We start from the raw sequence: 20,446 nt of genomic DNA, 5'->3' as shown, positions 1-20,446 counted from the left end.
AGAACTCACTTTGTAGACCAGGCTGCCCTGAAATTTATGAAAATCCATCTGCTTCTGCCTCCCAAGTGCTGGGCTTAAAGGCACTCATCACAACCACCCCCCAGCTGTTTAATCTTATAAATAGCCTGGGAAGCAGTAACTTAAATCTACCCTACTCAAAAAACAAACTGAAACTGATGCTAAATTCACTGAAGGTCGCATTGCTATCAGGTGGCAAAAAAATCAGACTCCTTATCTAATCCCAGACAGAGCCAAGCTCTTAGATAAATTTGATTACTGGGAATATCATCTTGCTCAAAGTACCAACAGGACGTTTATCAATAGCTTGACTGTGTGGGGTATAAATGTGGTCAGATAAACTAGGAGAGGCCTGTGTCACAGAAATCCCATCCATTCTGTCTTTCGCATGGTGCTCCTCCCTCTCTCGTACTCTTCTCAGTAGTCTGGTTTCAGCGTGCTGCTATAGAAAACTTCTCTTGCCTTTGTCCCCGTTCTGTTCTGCCCTCCTCAGTAGTGAGTTGAGAACTGGGTTCTTTAACCAGAGCCTTCAGTGAGATGGAAGAAACTAGAATGAGGCACTAAAAAGGACCATCAATGGTAATGAAGAAATACATTTTAAAAGTAGCTTGGAAATTAAAACTGTCACAGATTATTCCAGTAATGTCATTTGTTTACTTGGGATTTGAAGGGGGAAGGTGAACAGATTAAAAGTACTATTTCTAAAATTTTAAGGCGTTACCTGTGTCCTTTTATATTTATGTGTGAAGCAGTTTGTGGTTCATTAAAGGGAGCTCTTGCTTTCTTAGGTGTCGGGAATTGGAACACAGTGCCTCCTTATAATAAGTAGCAGAGTCCAAACTTGGCAGGACAAGCTTTGAGCAAGTGTCTTGTGTTGTTTGACCAAGTGTTGTTGAAAATAATGCAGCCAAAACTGCAACCAAAGGTGGCAGCGCACTTCAGAAACGACTGAAGGAACAGTATTGCGGGCAGTGATAGTAGCCGTGAGATAGGAGTCTAAAGGAGAGGGTGGGAAGATTCAGCCACTTAGTGTGATATTAGTACACAGTGCTTCTCCAGGAATATGGGGACACCACATCAGTTATAAATGGTATCACTTAGAGGTGGTGACATTCTTATATAGAATGTGGACTGGAATCACTGTTGAAGTGGCGTCCCATGAACTGGCCCATTCCACTGACATTTTGTTTCATCCATATGTAATTGCCACACCTTTTTTATAGTGAATAAATAAAACACTTTTTGCTGCTCTTAGGCCTCTGCTATGAATATATGCTATGTACATAGAATTTCAAAGATTTAATATGAAAAATGTAAAATATTCATTGATAACATTTTTATTGTGATGTTAAAATGACATTTTAAAAAATAAAATACACAATTGAGGCTAATTTTACCTGTTTTTATGTTTTAAAACAATAACTGTTGAATTACCTGTTTCTTATACTGTCTCTTGATTAGACTCTTAAACCATTTAACTAGTTAACTTTTAACTATTGTTAGATACTTCACTCTTACTCACAAATTCATTGAATCTGAATGACCTAAAATGGCTAAGAGAAGTAAATAAAACTTAGAGTGGTCTCAGAGTTGGCAAAAGTTATAGAGCACCAAATACAATCTTTTTTTATGTTAATATATACATTTGTGTGTGCGCGCGGGCACTCATGTAGGCACTTGGAGACTATTAAATTTTTTAGGTAGTAATTATTTAAATTTACTTTTATGATTGGTATATTTGATTTAATTTCAAATATTGAGTAAAGTTACCAAAGAAAGCACACATTTTTCAACTTTTTATGTTTTACAGGAAGATTATGATAAATATGGAATCCGGATTAGAGTAAAGTTTCGCAGTAGTACTCAGCTGCATGAATTAACTCCTCATCATCAAAGTGGCGGTGAAAGAAGTGTTTCTACCATGCTGTACTTGATGGCACTTCAGGAGCTTAACAGATGTCCATTCAGAGTGGTTGATGAAATTAATCAGGTACAGTTAGTCTATTGTGGGGGAACTGCATTCTGTAATAGTTACAAGTGTAACGATTACTGTTTTTGTGGTTTTAGGGTATGGACCCAATTAATGAGCGGAGGGTGTTTGAAATGGTTGTGAACACCGCCTGTAAAGAGAACACATCGCAGTACTTCTTCATCACACCGAAGGTGAGTACATGCAGCACAGGAGCCGTGCGCTCACATGTCCTCCTGCATCCTGGGAGCAGAGTGGGGCTGAGAGGTGAACATGAACATGAAAACTCGAGAAGTAAGGCTCAAAGGCTTATGTAATGTTCACGTACGTAAGAGGGACAAGCCGAGTGACATACTTGATTAGAAACGGCATCTGTCATCTAAGGAAGTAGTAGAGAAGGCACATCATCATGTTCAGAACGCAGGCTTTCTTCTTGCTTCTGATACTCATTGCCCTTCTTAAAAAGCTCTTACTTTGCTCAGACACTATTGGGAACGCAAGCCCCAGAACTCTCCAGCCTTCTCCGTCATGCCACATACTGCTCCCGTCCTGACTGCCCACTGCTACTGCCCTGGCCCTAAGTACCCAATGTCTGTGCAACAGACCAGCTTTACAACAGCATAGTAATCTTCATAGAGAATTTTCCATAATCTAGAGCTGTTGAAATGGGAATTTTTCTTTTGTTATAGTGCTGTGGGTAACGTACTGAGTAAATGGATACTTAAATTTGTTTTGATTAGTAATTACACTTTTTTCCCTTTTAACTTAATCTTCTATCAGATCTGTGGGTTATTTAGCTCTGCCCCTATTTTATTTCTTACCAAACTCCTTGGTTTAGAAACCAAACCTCCCTAGCACATTTCAAACTACCAGTCTGTCACAGCACAGTGCTTAGCCACAGAAGTTTGAGAAGTGTTTGAGTGCACACGCTTCCACAGTGTGCCTGGGAAGTGTATAGTCCTGTTGACTTGGGATAGAGAGGATTTCCAGCCAGCTGGATAGTTCAGGTCAGTCACTGGGCCAGGCTTCAGACAGACTTATTCGGGGAGCTATCGTAGTCTGACAAGTTGATGAATTTGAACATACATAAGGCTGAAAAACTTTGTTTCATTGTATATACTTTAATTATATGGCAATTTGTTTCAATCCTTACAGCTTCTACAGAATCTGCCTTATTCTGAAAAGATGACAGTATTGTTTGTCTACAATGGTCCTCATATGCTGGAACCAAACCGATGGAATTTAAAGGCTTTTCAAAGGCGGCGGCGAAGGATCACATTTACTCAACCTTCTCAGTGAAAGGAAAGGGAGGGGCCTGCCGAGGTTTTCATTTAACTGTTTATACCTGTCGCTCAAGTGAATAAAAGTTAGCAGATTTATTGAAAGAGAAAGATTGGTTATTTTTGGAAGCCTGCTTTTAAAAACAAATAGGTTAATGAAGCGGAGACCATAGTGACTCTGGACCATTTCTAGTGAAAACTAAGTCTTCAGTTTCGGTGGACCTTGTCTCATTAGTCCTCTGTGAGCATTGTTGTGTGAAGCTTTGTGCTGCCTCAGGTGTGGTGGCACACAGCTAGTCCAGCATTTAGGAGACGGAGGCAGAAAGATCATGAGTTTGAGTGGTTTCATGTGTCTTAACAGAAAAAGCTATTTCCGGTTGCAAATCAGAGGTACGGCAGAATGGGGTTTCATTCACAGAGCGTTTACAAACAATAGCCGCCCTGAGTGCTGATTGCAGAACATCCTGACTCTTAGTGCTTAAAGGTAACTCAGAATTAGAAATCCCACTTGCCTTCAGTATTGTATTTAGTTTTTAAAAACTAGTATGAGAATGTCTGCTTAATAGATAGTGATTTATGGCAGATCTGTTCATTTCTTTGTGTTTAAAAGAAGGGTTCCCTTATTTTCATAGAAAATATGTTATCATAGAAAATTGATGCTATAATTTTATTGTTATTTCAAAGAATTGGGAAGACATATACACGTGAGGCTTCAGAATGACAGGAGGACTTTAGAGGTCACAAGGTAAAGATGATACAGAATGTGGCCCAAACAGTGGCAGAGTGGAATCAGGTGACAGGAGTTAAAGTATAATTGTTGTGTGTGTTTGTCGGGGGTGGGTTCTTTGTTTGTTTGTTTAATTTAAAGTCAAATGTATTTTACATCTTAAATTTCTACAAAGGCATTTTTATAATTTTAGTAAGATTTTTCTTAAGATTTCATATATGAGATTTTACAATTTGTATTTGAAATTTCTCAGTGCTATGTAAAGAGTGAAGGCAAAGAATTGATTGGTTTCAAATCATAATATTTTTAGAATTTGTATGTCCTTCCTTCTACCCAGGATTTAGAAAACTCTCATCTAAATTGTTTTCTTCCAGCTTGAAAATATTAATTGAAAACCATTTATTTTTCTCTGAGAACGCTAATTAACAATGCCAAACAAATTCTGTTTGGTTTTTTTTTTTTTTTAAACAAATCTTGAAAGAAAGTAGAAATGTCTTTGAATAGTGGACTGAATTGTATCCTTGCTGGTACTGACAAAATTATTTTTGTGACTAGCTAGCCTGAATAAAGTTTGGGCTTTGTATATTATTGTAATAGCCAATGAGATTTGCATTCTTATTAGGTCAAAAAATAGTGAAACATGAGTTTATGTCTGCTCACTTAGACATTTTCTCTTTTAGAAGTTGTATTTCTTTTTAACACTTGTAAAAGAACCCTTCCCTCTTAAACTACATCTCATACATGTAGTATAAAGATATTTTTAATAACATTTTATTAGCATGAACAAGTCAAAAAATTAAAAACTAGGTAGGATATTAGTGAAGGGTGTTTCTAAACATTTGTGTCGTTGCTTGGATTTCTGACATAATATCTTCACTGATATATACTTAATATAGTTTGGTTTTATCATGTCAATGTGAAACAAAAACAAACCGTACTTAAAACTCAACATCAGCAATCCCATTTCAGTTTACATATGTCAAAAATGATTCTATATCATGCTTATAAACTTTCAGAGCAAAATTAATGTTCGTTTTATATTGAACTTTGGGCTGGGAAGGATAAACTATGTATCATTTATTATATTAAAAATAGTCATACTATAATGTCATTTTCTGCAACTGTTGATTTTTAAGATTATATTCTAATTGTAAAAATTCCAAGTAAAAGCTTGATTTGATAAATAAAATATTTAAAACCTGACAGTTACAAATATTTGTAATGACGAAATGTTTACATTGATTTGCCTAAGGTCAGTCTCTGTTAGAAGGTTTCTCATTTTCAAAAAAAGGATGTTTTGTTTTTTGTAAGGTTTATTTATTTTATGTGAGTCGGTTTTTTCTGCATGTATGTATTATACCCGGTGCTTGTTAAGGCCAGAAGAGAGCATCAGATCCCCTAGGAGTAGAGGTAAAGGTAGTCGTGAGCTGCTATATGAGTGCTGGGTATAGAAGCTGGGTCCTGTGGAAGAGCAGCCAGGAGGTTTAACCACTGAGCCATCTCTCCAGTCCCAAAAAGAGATTTCTTGCTGCTTTCCCATAGCCTTGGACATAAGTCTATAGCACAGGAGGGGCATCACTTCACTCTGGTTTGTGTAAATGTAATTGATTAAAACTATGTTGTAAATGCTACTTCATTGGTAATAAATAATGTATTTTCCCATTGGTATAGGTTATTTAAGATGAGAGTATTTTGGAGAGATGGCTCAGCGGTTAAGAGCACTGACTGCTCTTCCAGAGGGCCTGAGTTCAAATCCCAGCAACCACATGGTGGCTCACAACCATCTGTAATGAGATCTGATGCCCTCTTCTGGTGTGTCTGAAGACAGGGAGACTATAAGACTACTTACGTTAAATAAATAAATCTTTTAAAAAAAATAAATGATGAGAGTATTTTAATACTTTAAATTTTCTTAAAAGTCATTTTTTATTTTCAGGATTACAAAAAAATCAATGTCTATTGGAATGTTTACTATTTATGATGCAGTGTTTAACAGTCTATTTGTGTTCCAAAGATAAAAACTTAGTCTTTTGTCCATTCGCAGTGGAATTAGAATCTAATAGCAGTAAACATGGGAAAGCTTGAAAGCATCCAAAGAAGCCATGGTGGAAGGCAAGTATAACTGTTTTTGTTGAAACTGACTTTTATAAAACCATGCACAGTCGCCAAGTCATCTTACCATTTCTTACATTGGCTTATTACTCAAAGCAACCTTTTAAAATGTATCCTGAATCAGACATACTTTACCACTTTCATATAAATTATTCAACTGTTTCCACACTAGCAAGATGAGAACATATTTAATTCACAATTTTTAGACGAGAACCAGGCTGTGAGGGAACCTAGCGTCGTAGTTGATACCTTATTAATCTTTACTGTTTTCCTTACTTTAAATCTTTAGTGCTATGAAGTACTATGTCTGAACTCAAAGCAAAATTAGCATAAAGCTTTTTCTGTTATTAGTGTTAATTGTTCACAGGATGCAGATAGTGATGGACTTTATAGATACAAGTATTTCATATACCATATTATTCTCATGAAATCTGAATATGAGTCAGATGAACCTAACTTATTTATACTAGTTTGCCTCGTTATTTCATAACCAGCCATATATTTTAGGAAGGTACATTGTTATACTTGTGTATACTTAGGAAGTTTGACTGTTGACAATTTGAGCTGCTTTTTATTCCTAGTGGAACAATGGAAGGTATGAATTTATTTTCATTTCTCCCCTCCTTCCTTTATTGTGGCAGATGAACATAATGCAGATTTTACCATTTTAAAGTGCACAGTTTGGTGGGATGAAATATCTACAGTGCAGTCACCATCCCTCTGTACTAGCCGTTCACTGTAATCCTAACATGATATGTCTCTATTCAGACTGACTTTCCATTTTCCTCTTTACCCCAGCCAGTGGTAAACTCTTCCCTTTTGTTTAATTTCCAGTGTAGTATGCAGCGTTACTGGTTTCATTTTTGTATTTTCACACATGTATATATGTGACTGAATTTTGTTCCTGGCCATTCTCTCTTTGCTGCTGTTCTTCATCCCCCCGTCCCTTCCCTTCTTCCCCTGTGCCATTTTCTGTTTTCAAGTCATGTTTTCTCCAGCACCATTCTTTCCCTGCCTCCTTTAAGGTCTCATGTTCCCCTGCCTAGTTTATGACCTACACGCACATTTATGTCCACACATAAATATTTAACTATGTTCAGCATATGAGTGGAAACATGAAGTATTTTGAGTTTCTACTTATTTTGCTTAATGGGTAGGCTTCAAGGTTTCAAAAGCCCAGGCCAGGCCCAGTGTCTCAGTTCTGGTCTGTCTGGTCTGTCTCTTTCACCCTCCCTCCCCCGTATCCCCTGCCTGGTGCCTATGGATCAGGATGTAAAGATCTCAGCTACTAACCGACAGCATGTCTGTCTGCTTCCTGCCTTGTGAAACTGCTCTGATTGACTAAGCATCTCTCCATCACCTCCGTTGTCGCTTGTTTATAGCTCCAGCTGGCCTGCAACTCACAGATAAGTTTGCCTCTCCCAAGTGCAGGAGCTAAAGGTGTTGACCTTCTTGAGCTCTTCTAATTTGGGTTTTCTCAGAATGGCTATGCAAATTTGTAGTGGGCTTTGATTTTGCTTGATAGGTTGACTTTGATATTTGATTCTCCATCTTTGGATGTCTCTGCTGTGATTATATATACTTTGTAAATAGTAGATAATTTCATCTTGATTCTTGTGTTTTACTTTGTTTTCAGTGTTTATTTCTATTTATGATCATGTCCATGTGCCAACATGCACAGGCCCACAGAAGCCAGAAGGTATTGGATCCCCTAGAACTGGGACTTGTAAGCTACCTTGAATGGGTACTGGCAACCAAACTGGGGTCCTCCACTAGAACACTATACGCTCTTAACCTCTAAGCCATCTTTCTTACGCCCTACATCTTTTAATTCAATATGCTGATCTGTGACTTTAATGATGAGTGAGGACATTTGCATTGAGAGTTACTTCTGAAAGGGATTTGGTAATTTCTGTGGTCTTGTTGATTGTTTTCTGTTTTAGGTTAATTGTTGTTTGTTCTTTTCTTCTTGTCTCTGAAAGGAGTTTGTGTTAAACATGATGAATTTCTTCTCATTTCTTTTTGGGTTGTCTTTTTTTCTCTTATGAAATATATGCATGTTTATGGTTTTAGGATTGAAACTTTATTCTTGTTCTGTGTTCGTTTTAACTTCAGTATTTATTTTAGTGCTGGCTTCTTTGTTGTGAGTAGTCTTAGTTTTCTTAGTTTGTGTCTCTCTTGAAATATTATCTTTTTTGCTGGGTATAGCAACCTTGGTTTGATGTTTGTCTTTTCAGGTGCTTTGGAAAATCCTTTACAGCCTCTCTTCTCTCTCTTCTCTCTTTCTCTCTCTCTCTCTCTCTCTCTCTCTCTCTCTCTCTCTCTCTCTCTCTCTCTCTCTCGGTGGTGGTAATGGTGTTTTAATTATTTTTTAAAGTAGTTTATACCTGTTACATATGTGGTTTTGGTTTTAGTTTTTCAAGATAAGGTTTCTCTTTGTATCCCTTGCAATCCTTGAGTTTAATCTGTAGACCAGGCTGACTCTGAACACCTTCTGTATGCTGGGATTAAAGACCTTGCAAAATAAGATTTCTTAATGGTACCTAGTACTCACTGATTACACTAGGACTGTTGTGGGCCTGTTAAAGGCCTATTGGCCAGACAGACTCAGGACTGCTTGTCTCTATCTCAGATTATGAGCATATTCTTCCATACCTGCCATTTTACATAGGTGCTAAGGATTGAACTGAGGTCCTTATAACTGTGGCAAACACTTTACCTACTGAGCTGTCTTCCTGAGCCTGGCTTTGCAGTTTTGACATCTTGACCTCTGTGTGGTAAAGACATTCATCTCTGATCATATGTGCTTGGGGTTTGTCTTTGTTATTTTTCTACTATTCTGACAAAACACCATGACCAAGGAAACTTATAAATAAGAGCATGTAGTAGGGCTTATATTTTCCAAGCTTAGAGTCCATGGTGGCAGGAACATCTGAAAGCTCCCTTCTATCTGCATGAAGGAGGTAGAGAATATACCAGGAGTGGTTCAACTCTTGAAATCTCAAAACTCACCCAAGTGGCATACCCTCTCTAGGAAGACCACACCTCCCAATCCTTCCTAAACAGTTCCCTAGCTAAGGAACCAAGAATCCAAATATATGAGCCTATAGGATCCTGTTTCATTGTTCGTTTCCTGTTCCCCGTAGGCTTGTGGCCATATCATAAGGTAGAATGCATCCAGCCCAACCTCAAAATTCCTCCTAATTTTTTTTACAGACTCTACAGTGTTTATAAATCAAAGATCTCTTAAAACTAAAGGCAGTCTCTTTTCTGTAACCCCCTGTAAAAAATAAAAAGGCAAATCATATACTTCCATCTTACAATGACACAGAATATATATTACCATTCTAAAAGGAAAGAATCCAGATATAGTAAGGAAGCAAAATGGAAACTAAAACAAGATGGGAAACACATCAGGGTAATATACCTCCATTTCTGATATCAAAGGGTTTGCATGCCTTCACCCTTCCAGCTCTGCTGACTGCAGCACACATTTTTCTGCTGGGCTGCTTCCACTACCTGTGTGTCTCCTTGGCAGATATCCCACACCTCTGACACTTCTAATATCCTGGAGTCTCCAAAGCAATGTAAGCTTCACTGACAGCTTTACAAGATGGCCTCTCAGGACCTATATACAGGGGACCCCCACTTACACACACACACACTCTCCTGGCCTCAGCCATTCTGCTTAACCTCAGAGGAAGACTCTACAGTCCTTTGTGTATCTGCCGTGACTCTAAAGCCAGGCCCATGTGGATAGTGCTGCCACAGTCAGCTGCTCGCTTGGGATGGATCCTGGTCCTTTGACTCATGTTTGTAGATTTCCTCTTTTCTTGCTTCTTAGGAGCAGAAATTTTCTGAGATCTTTTTACTAGTTTAAAGTTTAGCTGACTGTGGTCTTGCCTCCCTTTAATCCAGTGCAGATCAAGCCTCTCCTTCTCTCTTAGAGCACAAGCTTTGGTGCCAACATTAAATTTCCTGGTGTTCATTTTCTCTTCAAACTGTATTTTCTGTAGAGGAATTTTAATCCAGTGACATGCCCCTATTACAAATGTTTAATCCAAAACAATGATGTCTAATTGAGGGGCAGACAAGGTGACAAATCAAAGAAAGATTAGACAGAGTAAGTCAGAGATAGGATATGCCCAACTCTCAGGAGAATAGAGAAGAAAGAGGCTACTTAAGAACAGTGCAGGGAGAGAGGTGGGATTAAGTTCAGTTGAATTTGCTATAGTTCTGTTCAGTTTGTGAAGTTCAGAGGCAGTTTTTCCAAGCAGAACAGTTCTGTGAGAAGCCAATTTGAATCAGTCAGCTTGGAGAGGAATTTGGGCCAGAACACCTCAGGTGGCCAGAGTTCAAAAAGAGCTAAAATGAGTACATTTATTCAGTATTAAGTCTTGGAGACTGAAATATTCTAGACCTAGGTTAGCAGAAGGAGGCTAAGAAGCTGAAGTCTTAAAGGTCCCGGCTTACAGAAGATTACATTGTAGGGAGACTAGAGACTGCTAGGCCTAGGCCCTGTGATACTAAAGATAGAAGCACTCTGGGCTCAACCCAAGCCTTGTATTTGCACAGCTTAGGAATGACTCTGATCTCATCCAATCACCTGAGGAGGTAAAAACATTTATGATTGGGTTTGATTTGATTTTGCTGCATATGCACATTTTCACTGTAGACTTGCATAAGGATGATTACTATTAACCATGCCACGGTGTCAATATTAGATTGTCTTGAAATCTCTTCTGTTAAAGACATTAGGCCTTTACTTTCCAATTTAGGACAAGGGCAGAAGGCAGCCATATATATGGCCAAAACATCACAAAAATGGTCTCTAGCCCAGTTGCTAATAGTTTTTTTTTTTCTTCTCAAACCTCTTGAACTGAGTCTGCCATAATCTGCACAGCTCACAGCACTACTGTCTTCCAAGCTCCTGCTGCAGTGCCCTGTTAAGCCTGCCTTATACCATTCAATTGCTTTGCTGGTCCAAAGTCTCCCACTTTCCTCCAAAAAAGAAAAAAGAGAAAAACACTTAGTCAGATCTGCCACAATAGCCCACACACCGTGACAATGTATTGTCTTAGTTACTTTCTGTTGCTGTAACAACACCATGACCAAGAGACAACTGAAAGTGTTGGTTGGGCTATGGTTCTAGATGGTTAGAGACTATGATGGCGGAGCAAAAGGTATGGGGGCAGGAACAGCTGAAAGTTTGCATCTGGACCCACAAAGCAGGAGGCAGAGAACACAGTGGGAATAGCACTGGTCTTTTGAAACCTCAAGGCCCAGGCCACCCTAGTGACATATATCTTCCAGTAACACTATGTCTCCTAAACCTCCCCAAACAGTTCCCCTACCCGGGAGCCAAATTTTCAGTCATATGAGCCTTTGGGAGCCATTCTCATTCAAATCACCACAGAGTTCCTAAATGCCTTTTGTGTACAAATATCAACATTTGACATCTTTTCCACTAATAATCTTTTTCTTATGTGAGTGTCAATGTGTATATATGTGCAGAGTCCAGAGGTTAACCTCAATTGCCATTCTCACACACTGTCCCCCATGTTTTTTGTGAGAGGGTCTCTAATAAACTCCAGTGTTTCTTACTCAAAGAGGAGAGTAAATACATGTGTTATAATCAGCACCCAAGAAATAGCAGCAGCATATGGCTTGCTTATACTGTTCTCAGATAACAGACGGCTTGGTAAATCTCCCCTCTGCTCTTAGATGTTAGTTATCTCTATCTTTAAGGTGACCTGTCTCTCCCATTAAGCCCCTATGTAAAGTAGCACTACTATCCTTCTGCCCTGCTTTGTTTTTCTTCAAAGCATTCATTACCACTCGTATTTTTATTTTATTTATTTATGCTTTACTTGGTTGTCTTGTTGGGGTTTTTTGTTTTGGGGTGTGTTTGTTTTGTTTTTTTCTAGAGAAGTATGGAAGTTTTCTGAGGATGTTTGCTGCCTCCCCAGAGCCTAAAACATTGCTTACTGTGTAGTAAGCAACAATTATTGAAGCATAAAGGGGCGTTCTTTCTAGCTGGATGAGGTGTTACACACCTCTCCTATAATCCCTTTAAGGTCTGAGCACTGCAGTACAACTAAGGCCATCTTGAGCTACATAATGAGTTCTCAACCGGCCAGATATATAGCAAGACCATGTCTCAGAAGAAAAATGCTCTCTCAAGACTGTTGACTTTACTGTGTACCACTTAACTCTTATATGTACAGTGAGTTGGTCTTTGCACTCCAGTTTGAGGAATAGTTAAGTTTCATATGCCAAGATTCCTGTCTTACACCATCTAGCGACTGCTTGTAAAGCCTATATGTGATCTCTCTTAAATTGAACACTGTTGGAGCAGTGAGGAGTAGCCGAGGGCTCCTGGGGATCTGAAAGCCTTCATAGAGTACAGAATGCAGAGATGTACAGTGAGCCTTTGGGAAAGAAGAAATAGAACATGAAGGAAGACAGCTACAGTGTGTTACAGAAAGTTGAAAAGTGTTGATAGGGTCAACAGTGGGTGTCAAACTGACCAAGGACCTCTTGATTTGGAGTATAGTACAATTCTGGTCATGACTTAATTACATTTTGCATGACCAGGTGTAATAATTCAGAGGCAAGATTCAGTCTGTCTGTCCGTGTCTGTCATGTAATACTATGAATTAAACCTTGGGCCTAACATGGTTCTGCTATTGAGCTACTCATCCCAGCTCTTTCTTACTTACTTACTTATTTATTTATTTATTTTAATTGATTTCACAAGGTTGTCCAAACTGGCCTTGAGCTCACTCTAAAGCCAAAACAAGCCTGAAATCTTCAGTCTTCCTGCCTTCTCCTTATAAATAACTAGGAGGGTGCCTTCTGGTACCACCAAGTGTGATAAGATAGTGTGTAAGTGGGTATGAAGCAAGAGAAATGGGGTTGGGGATTTAGCTCAGTGGTAGAGCGCTTGCCTAGCAAGTGCAAGGCCCTGGGTTCGGTCCCCAGCTCTGAAAAAAAGAAAAAGAAAAGGAAAAAAAAAAGAAGCAAGAGAAATCCTTAAAACCTCTGTGTCTGACCAGAGAACTCTTCGAGCTTCAAGCTTTGAGAGCCACCCCCAATGATGGAAGATAGCCCTTGCAGTTCTTAAAATTTGTTCATGAAGAATGGGAATAGACAGTCAGTCTATCTCATTTCTTAGTAAAAACCCAGTGCTCAAATTCATCAAGTTTACTATGAGCCACTAGTTTAATTTAAAAAACAAAAACAAAATTTAACACTTTGACCTTTGTGCCAAGAGTAAGATGTTAACAGCAGATGACAGCACTGTGGCAGTGCTCTTGTTGTCTTAGCTTTGGGTTTAGAGCTCTTAGGTCTGAACCATCAATAGAGACAACTGATACTCTTGTAATTTACCCCAGCATGTAATTTCCACTTTTTCTAGAATATTTAAAGAAAATGGCAAATATTACAGGCTACAGGCACTAGTAAAAATCATAGGAAGGCAGGGTAGGTTATTTGGGGCTCAGTGGTACAGGATTTAGGGCTGGAGATGGCTCCGGGGTTAAAAACATTTGCTGTTCTTGCAGACATGGGTTCAGTTCTCAAAACATACATGGAGGCTTACAACCTTCTGTAATTCCAGTTCTAGGGGATCCATTGCTTCTAACCTCTATAAGCTCATATACCCATCCTCACAGACACACACACGTATGAACAGAAAGTAAATATTTTTTAAATATAGGGTAAGGTTCAGAACTTCATTTTTGTTTTGGATGTGTGGATGTTTACCTCATACCATGCCGACTGACCTCAGACTTTAGTATATAGCCAAGGTAGCCTTGAAGTCCTAATTTTCCTTTATCTCCCAAGTACAAGGAGAGGATTTCAAGGAAGAGTCTTTTGTTGGATGGTAGGCAGAGTATATGAGAAAGGCCGTGAAAACAGGAGAATAAGTAATAACACAGCAACACTTGCTATGTCAGGAATAGAAGTAGGGGAAACTATAAAGGCTGTTTGTATACAAAGTAATCAGTTTTGTTTACCGTGTGCCTAATGGTTGGTCTTTTAACATCTCATTTAATTTTCATAGAGGCTTGGAAGTGGATTTGATTTCTTTGGTTTTTTTTTTTTCAAAAAGGAAGAAGACTTAGATTATATTTACTTGTATGAAGTTGAAACTGGTTAAATGGTATTGAGGCACTGAGACAAGCGGTGTCCAAGAAAGTTCAGGGAATGACAGCTCAGGAAGGTGCCATGCTCACACTGAAAGAGCCTTAAGCATTGTTGATAAGTGTAATATTGATGCCCATTTATTGTAAGCAGCATGTATTTGAATATCCCTGTCAACTTAGCAAACCCTCTTATAGGAATTTATATTTACTGTGTATTTTCTCTCATTTGTATTTCTAGGTATGTGTGAAAATATCAAATTTAATATTATCAGTAGAAAATATTAAAGTGTAGATCTGTATGTGCGTTTGTGTGTGTGTGTGTGTGTGTGTGTGTGTGTGTGTGTGTTTGTTTTATTTCTCACATACAGAGAGCAAGGATTTCTGTCTCCATAGAAAGCTAGCAGTGATTGTCAGTGAGAGAAGTAATCAAGTAAATTAAGAACTGGGAGGAAATTCAGATTATTTTATGTTTAGTGTATGTGAATGTATTCCCTGAATGTATATATGTGCACCGTGTGCATGCCTGGTGCCTGCAGAGGTAGAAGAGGGATTTGATCCCTGGAACTGGTATTGCAGGAGTTAATCACTACCATGTGGGTGCTGAGAGGCAGTGCATGGCTCTTACCTGCTGAGTTGTTTCCCCAGTCGTATTTTTTTTTATAGGCAAGAACTTACAGTGTTTCCCAGTTTAGGTTCTCCAACCTCAAATATCTTTTAAAGAACAGCTTGAGTTTTTTCTATTGTTTAACTCTGTATGTGACCATGGGCTAGGGACCTTTGCCCATGTCACAAAACCTTTGTCGCTAAGCTACATACACCACTGCTGGAGTTTGGATCTGAAAAATACCTCAGAGGCCCATGAATAAAAGGTGTGGTCCCCCATCCTATAACCCTGTTAGTAGAGGATGGTACTCTTAGGAGGTAAGGTTAGTGGGAGGAAGTTAGGTCACTCAGAGCAGACCATGTGTGAGTGCATTGTCTTGACTCTGTCTCTTAATGCTTAACAGCATCCTTAAAGTAAACACTCTACTCTGCCATGGAGTAGCACCTTGCATAAGCTGAAAAGCAGCAGACCAGCCAGTGGTGTACCAAAACCCCTAAAACTATGAGCCAAGGTAAACCTTATGAATTAATTTATCTTGGATAGTTACTCCTGTGATAGAGAAGCATGGAAACCTCCAACCTAATTTGATTTTAATTTCATGTGACTACATTACAGATAGATCATACAAAGTAATGCTTGCCTGCAAATCCAACACTAGGTCTGATGTAAGAGGATCGCAAGTTCAAGGTCTGGCCAGACTAACATTAGCAATGTCTCCAAAAAAAAGTGGAAGGGAAAACCATCCTTATAAAACCAACACTTTATGACACAATTTAATTCTGCCTGGTCTTTTGGCTATAAAGCATCTTAAATTTATTATAAAATAAGAATCCATTATAAGATACATATATTTTAGTGACTGACTCATGAAGAGTAGAGAGGAAGTACGTATATATGTACATATTGTTCAGTAAGTATACCATGATTTCCTGTTTAGCTATGGTAATCATCTCTATTCCAAGTACATTCTTCCTAGATAATGTATCCCACTCTAAGGGGGAAAAGGGACAGCACTTACTAATTTAAATGCCACAGCATGGACTTTGTGCTCAGCAAAGCAAGTTGCCTTGTATATGCAGTTCTCTAGTACCATTTACTTATTGCTAGCTATATCATGTGAAAGTATGTTACACATTGGTTTCCAGTGACTGTCAAAGATGCTTAATATGATTTGTTGATTATGAGGACAAATACAATTTTACTCAGAATGTACAGAAACATATGAAGTACAGTTCATTTTCTGGCCATGTTAAGTTCATCATTGAAAATTTTATGGCATAAATATAAAACAAAGTATTTTCTAACAGTGCCTTCACATAAGCCAGAATCACTTTTGTCCACAATCCTGCCTTTCACATCCTTCCAAAAAGAGAAAGATAGGACAGAGCATCTCTGTTTACATAGGAAATATTGTCTCTTCTTAATATAACTGAAGACCAGCCTGAAAGGTCATGATGTAACTACTTCTGTTGGAGGCAAAACTGAGCACTAACTGAAAGAACTATTGAACTCATTGGCATAGTGATGTAAAAGGCTCAAAAACAATGAGGGAAGAAAGAGGCCACACTGAAGGACTTTCAGACACAGAAATTGTGAAGAGGGGTAGGAGATGAATCATGGGACCTAGAGCAAGGTCTCTGCTTATAAAGCTGTCCAGGATGACCTAGAAATTAATACCTGTAATATTAAACAGGAAGGAGGAAGGAAAAATATTTGAAAAAATTAAGTATATTCAATGTACAGAATTTTTTTCTTACCATTCCCTAAACAACTAAAGATATTGCGTTTGTTTTCTATTAGCTATGATAGGTAATGTAAAGGAGACAAAGTATATGGGTGGAAGGAAGTGGTTCCAGGCAGATGATAGATATGCTTGTACATAGAGACTTTCCTGTCCCCTGTGTTAGTGTCTGTGGGAAGTTCCAGGCAAACAATACACTTACACGTAAGAGACTTTCCTGTACCTTGTGTTGGTGTCTGTGGGAAGACCTTTACAGAGATAACTGGGGGACCAAAGTATTTTACTTTAGGCTTTTTTTTTTTTTTTTTGGATAGGTGTGTTGGTTAACATGGCCCGTCAGCTTGACAGTATCTAGACTCATCCAGAAGGCAAACTTCTGAGCCAACCTGTCAGAGGTTATCTGGATTGAGTTAATTGAAATGGGAAGAGTTGTGTTTTGAGGTGGATGTCTTCAGTATGTAATAGATCACCATGTAGACCAGGCTGGCCTCAAACTCCTAGAGATCCCCCTGCCACTGCCTCCTGACTACTGGCATTGAAGGCATACATTACCAAGCACTTGTTCTCCCCAACTGAAAATGCAATGTGACCAGCTGCCCCCTGCCCCTGCTGCCATGCCTTCTCCACTGCAATGGGGCGTGTGCCCATGAACTCTAAGCCACATAAATCCTTAAGTTGCTTTTGTCAGGAAATACCACAGCCATGAGAAAGGGATGAGTATATGAGGGCAGGCTTATATTTGGCTCTCGGTTTAACAGGAACATAGTCCCATCGTGGTGAGAAAGGCATGGCACACCATCCATGGTAGGAGAATATTATAGCACAGCTTGTTACAGCTCATCATATCATGAAGCAGAGAAGACCTGGGCTGTAAGCAACCCTGGCTATTATAACTCAAGGCCTGCCATCAGGCAGTCACTTCACACATTTTGACAGCCTTCTTAAATAGCTCTGCCAGCTGACTACCAAAGTGTTCAAGCATAGGAGCTTAAAGACACTTCACATCCAAACCATACAGCCCCACTCCTGCCTCCAAAGGCAAATGGCACCCAGTCCAACTTTAAAACTCAGTCCTCCTTTACTGCTCTAAAGCCCACAGCTTATCCTAGGACTCCAGGAGACCTAACTGTGAGTCCTTCTAAATAAAAAGGCAAACTTACATACTACCAATACATAATAGCACAAAGCAAACTTCTTTTCATTCTTTGCCCTGTGGCCTATATAAAGCAGTCAATTTTAGAGAAGGTCCCATACCCATACACCTCTAGAAGAATTCATATTCCCGATCTGATTGGATGGAAGGTTCTATAGATACTTGTTAAAAGCCCAGTTGGCTCATGGAATAATTTAGCTCTAAGGTTTCTTCGCTGTTTTTAATATAGACTATTTAGATGGGAGAGTAGAGTGTGGGAAATCTCCTAAATATTACCACACCTGGACTTCTATAGTCTTTAGTGCCTTTTAGCGTTTGTTTTATGAAGTTGGAGGCTCCAGGATTCAGCACATACATATTTACACTAGTTATACCCTCTTAATGAGTTGTTGCTGTTATCAGTGTATGGTGGCTTTTTAAAAAGTCTCTTCTGACTTACTTTATTTTGGAACTTACTCCTGCTTGATAGTTTGGTATTGCACCTTTGCCTCTCACCTTTCCTTTTCTAGGTGGAGACAGCAGAGTTGGGATGTGTTATTCTAATCCAGTCAGTTGGTCTGTATCTTAATTAGTGAGTTACAACCAGTTGCATTCAAGGTAAAAATTGAGAAAATTTTGCTATTTATATTTTTGTTGCTTACTTCTTTTGGTTGGTTGGGTTGGTTGGGTTGGTTGGTTGGTAGGTAGGTAGGTAGGTTGGTTGGTAGGTTGGTTGGTTGGTTGGTTGGTTGATTAATTGGTTGATTGGTTAGTTGGTTGGTTGGTGGTTGGTTGGTTGGTAGGTAGGTTGGCTGGTTGGTTGGTTGGTTGGTTGGTAGGTTGGTTGGTTGGTTGGTAGGTAGGTTGGTTGGTTGGTTGGTTGGTTGGTTGGTTGGTTGTTGGTAGGTTGGTTGGTAGGTAGGTTGGTAGGTAGGTTGGTTGGTAGGTAGGTTTGTTGGTAGGTAGGTTGGTTGGTTGGTTGGTTGGTTGGTTGGTTGGCAGGGGTTGGTTGGTTGGCAGGGGTTGGTTGGTTGGCAGGGTTGGTTGGTAGGTTGATAGGTAGGTGGTTCTTTTCTCCCTCTCCTAGTAGTGTGGGGTGTTTGCTGATTTGCTGCATTGGACATGATTAATTCCTTTCCTGATCTCTGTTGATGTCTGCTACTTGATGGAATGACTTCTGTCCTGCATTCTTGGGTGTGAAAATATCTTCTTATATATATTGTATTCCTCTAAGAATTGCTGTGGGGGCTGGAGTGATGGCCTAGTGATAAAGAGCCTTTACTGCTCTTGCAGAGGACCCCACATAGTGCAGTTCCCAGAAGCCACATAGCAAGCAGTTCACAACCACCCATAACTCCTGTTCCAGGGAGTCAAAGTCTTCTGACCCTCCCCAGTTTGTGTGTGTACATGGTGCACATATATACATACACAGACAATAAAATTAAAACATTTTCTGTAGTGCTGTAGTTGTTAAAGGTTGCTTTAATTTGTGTTCATCTTGAAGTATTTTTATTTTTCCAATTTTTAACAGATGTTGTTGTTGGGTATCCAGTCTTACACACACTTCGAAACCTTGAGCTGTATCATTTCTTATTTTTCTGGCTTTTGGAATTGGTAACAAAGGATCTGATGTAATTCTGCTGTTTCTGTCTCTATGTGTGAGTTGGTATTTCTTTTACAAATTTTATTTTTTTGTTGTTTTTTTTGTTTTGTTTTTGTTTTTGTTTTGTTTTGTTTTTTTTTTTTTTTTTTTTTTTTTTTTGCTTTGTACTTTTGACATATTGACTATACAGTACAGAGAGCTTCTCTGGTCATGTCTCTGAGGATTGAAATGTTCCCTCTGTTTGAATGTTTGTTCTTTTCTCTAGGTTTGGTAAATTCTTAGTTAAAATTTCACTGAAAAACATGTCCAAGCTATTGGCTTTTATCTTAGGTTTCTTTCTGCCCCATGAGTCTTTCTTCAGTGTATCCTAAACTTTCTTGCAGAATTTTTTCCTCCAAAGTACTAACTTAAGTTCCTTTTCAATGTCTTGAATTAAATCTCTTTCGTGTATGAATCCCCTACATGGCCCTTGAACCTTTTTAAAATAAGAGTCTGCATTCCTTTCCCAGTGATTCAGCTAGCTCATCATCTTTGTTTCCATTGCTGAGAGGCCATTAATATGTGGGGTGTTGTGGCGATGTCTGTTTCCATTGTTGAGTGGTCTTGAGGTTGTTGTCATGATGGTTCTGGGTGTTTGTGGAGGTTTCGTTGTGTTCTGTTCACCTGTTGGGATGTGTTCTAATTTGCCGTCTACTGCTGTGAAAAACACCATGATGAAAAACAGTTTGGAGAGGAAAGGGTTTGTTTGGCTTATGCATTCAGCTCACAGTTATTGAGGGAAGTTGGAGAGGAACTCATGGGCTGAGCCCTTCCACATCGATCATTGATGAAGAGAATGCCACACAGATTTGCCCACAGGCCAGTCTGCTGGAGATACCGCCTCAGCTGAGCTTTCCCCTTCCCAGATGACTCGAGCTTGTGTCAAGTTAAGAAAAGAAACACCAGTTCAGAGTACACATGTTCTCTGGCTTGTACGTTTTCCTCCCCCTTTAAACTGTTCTTGTGACTATTCCTGGTAGGCTGTCTTCACTTGAATTTATATTCAGTGGTTAAGATTGACCACAGTAACAACCGTGATGGTTTAGTAGAAGTCTCAGTGTCAGACACAAG

At 39.1% G+C, this 20,446-nt stretch overlaps 1 protein-coding gene across 2 annotated transcripts in view; it reads left to right on the top strand.

Moving 5' to 3' along the window:
• Positions 1 to 5,660, top strand: part of Smc5 (structural maintenance of chromosomes 5) — a 61,920-nt gene extending 56,260 nt beyond the window's left edge. For both annotated transcript variants that reach the window (XM_032891722.1, XM_032891721.1), the window contains 3 exons: positions 1,829 to 2,008; positions 2,086 to 2,181; positions 3,143 to 5,660. In XM_032891722.1, coding sequence (XP_032747613.1) covers positions 1,829 to 2,008; positions 2,086 to 2,181; positions 3,143 to 3,286 — 420 coding nt within the window. In that variant the 3' untranslated portion in view covers positions 3,287 to 5,660. The remainder of the gene's footprint in view (positions 1 to 1,828; positions 2,009 to 2,085; positions 2,182 to 3,142) is intronic.
• The last annotated feature ends 14,786 nt before the right edge of the window (positions 5,661 to 20,446 follow it).

This window comes from Rattus rattus, chromosome 2, assembly GCF_011064425.1.
Source record: "Rattus rattus isolate New Zealand chromosome 2, Rrattus_CSIRO_v1, whole genome shotgun sequence".
Classification (NCBI taxonomy): Eukaryota; Metazoa; Chordata; class Mammalia; order Rodentia; family Muridae; genus Rattus; species Rattus rattus.
The sequence above is the reverse complement of the archived record's forward strand: the minus strand, read 5'-3'. Positions and strand labels throughout refer to the sequence as shown.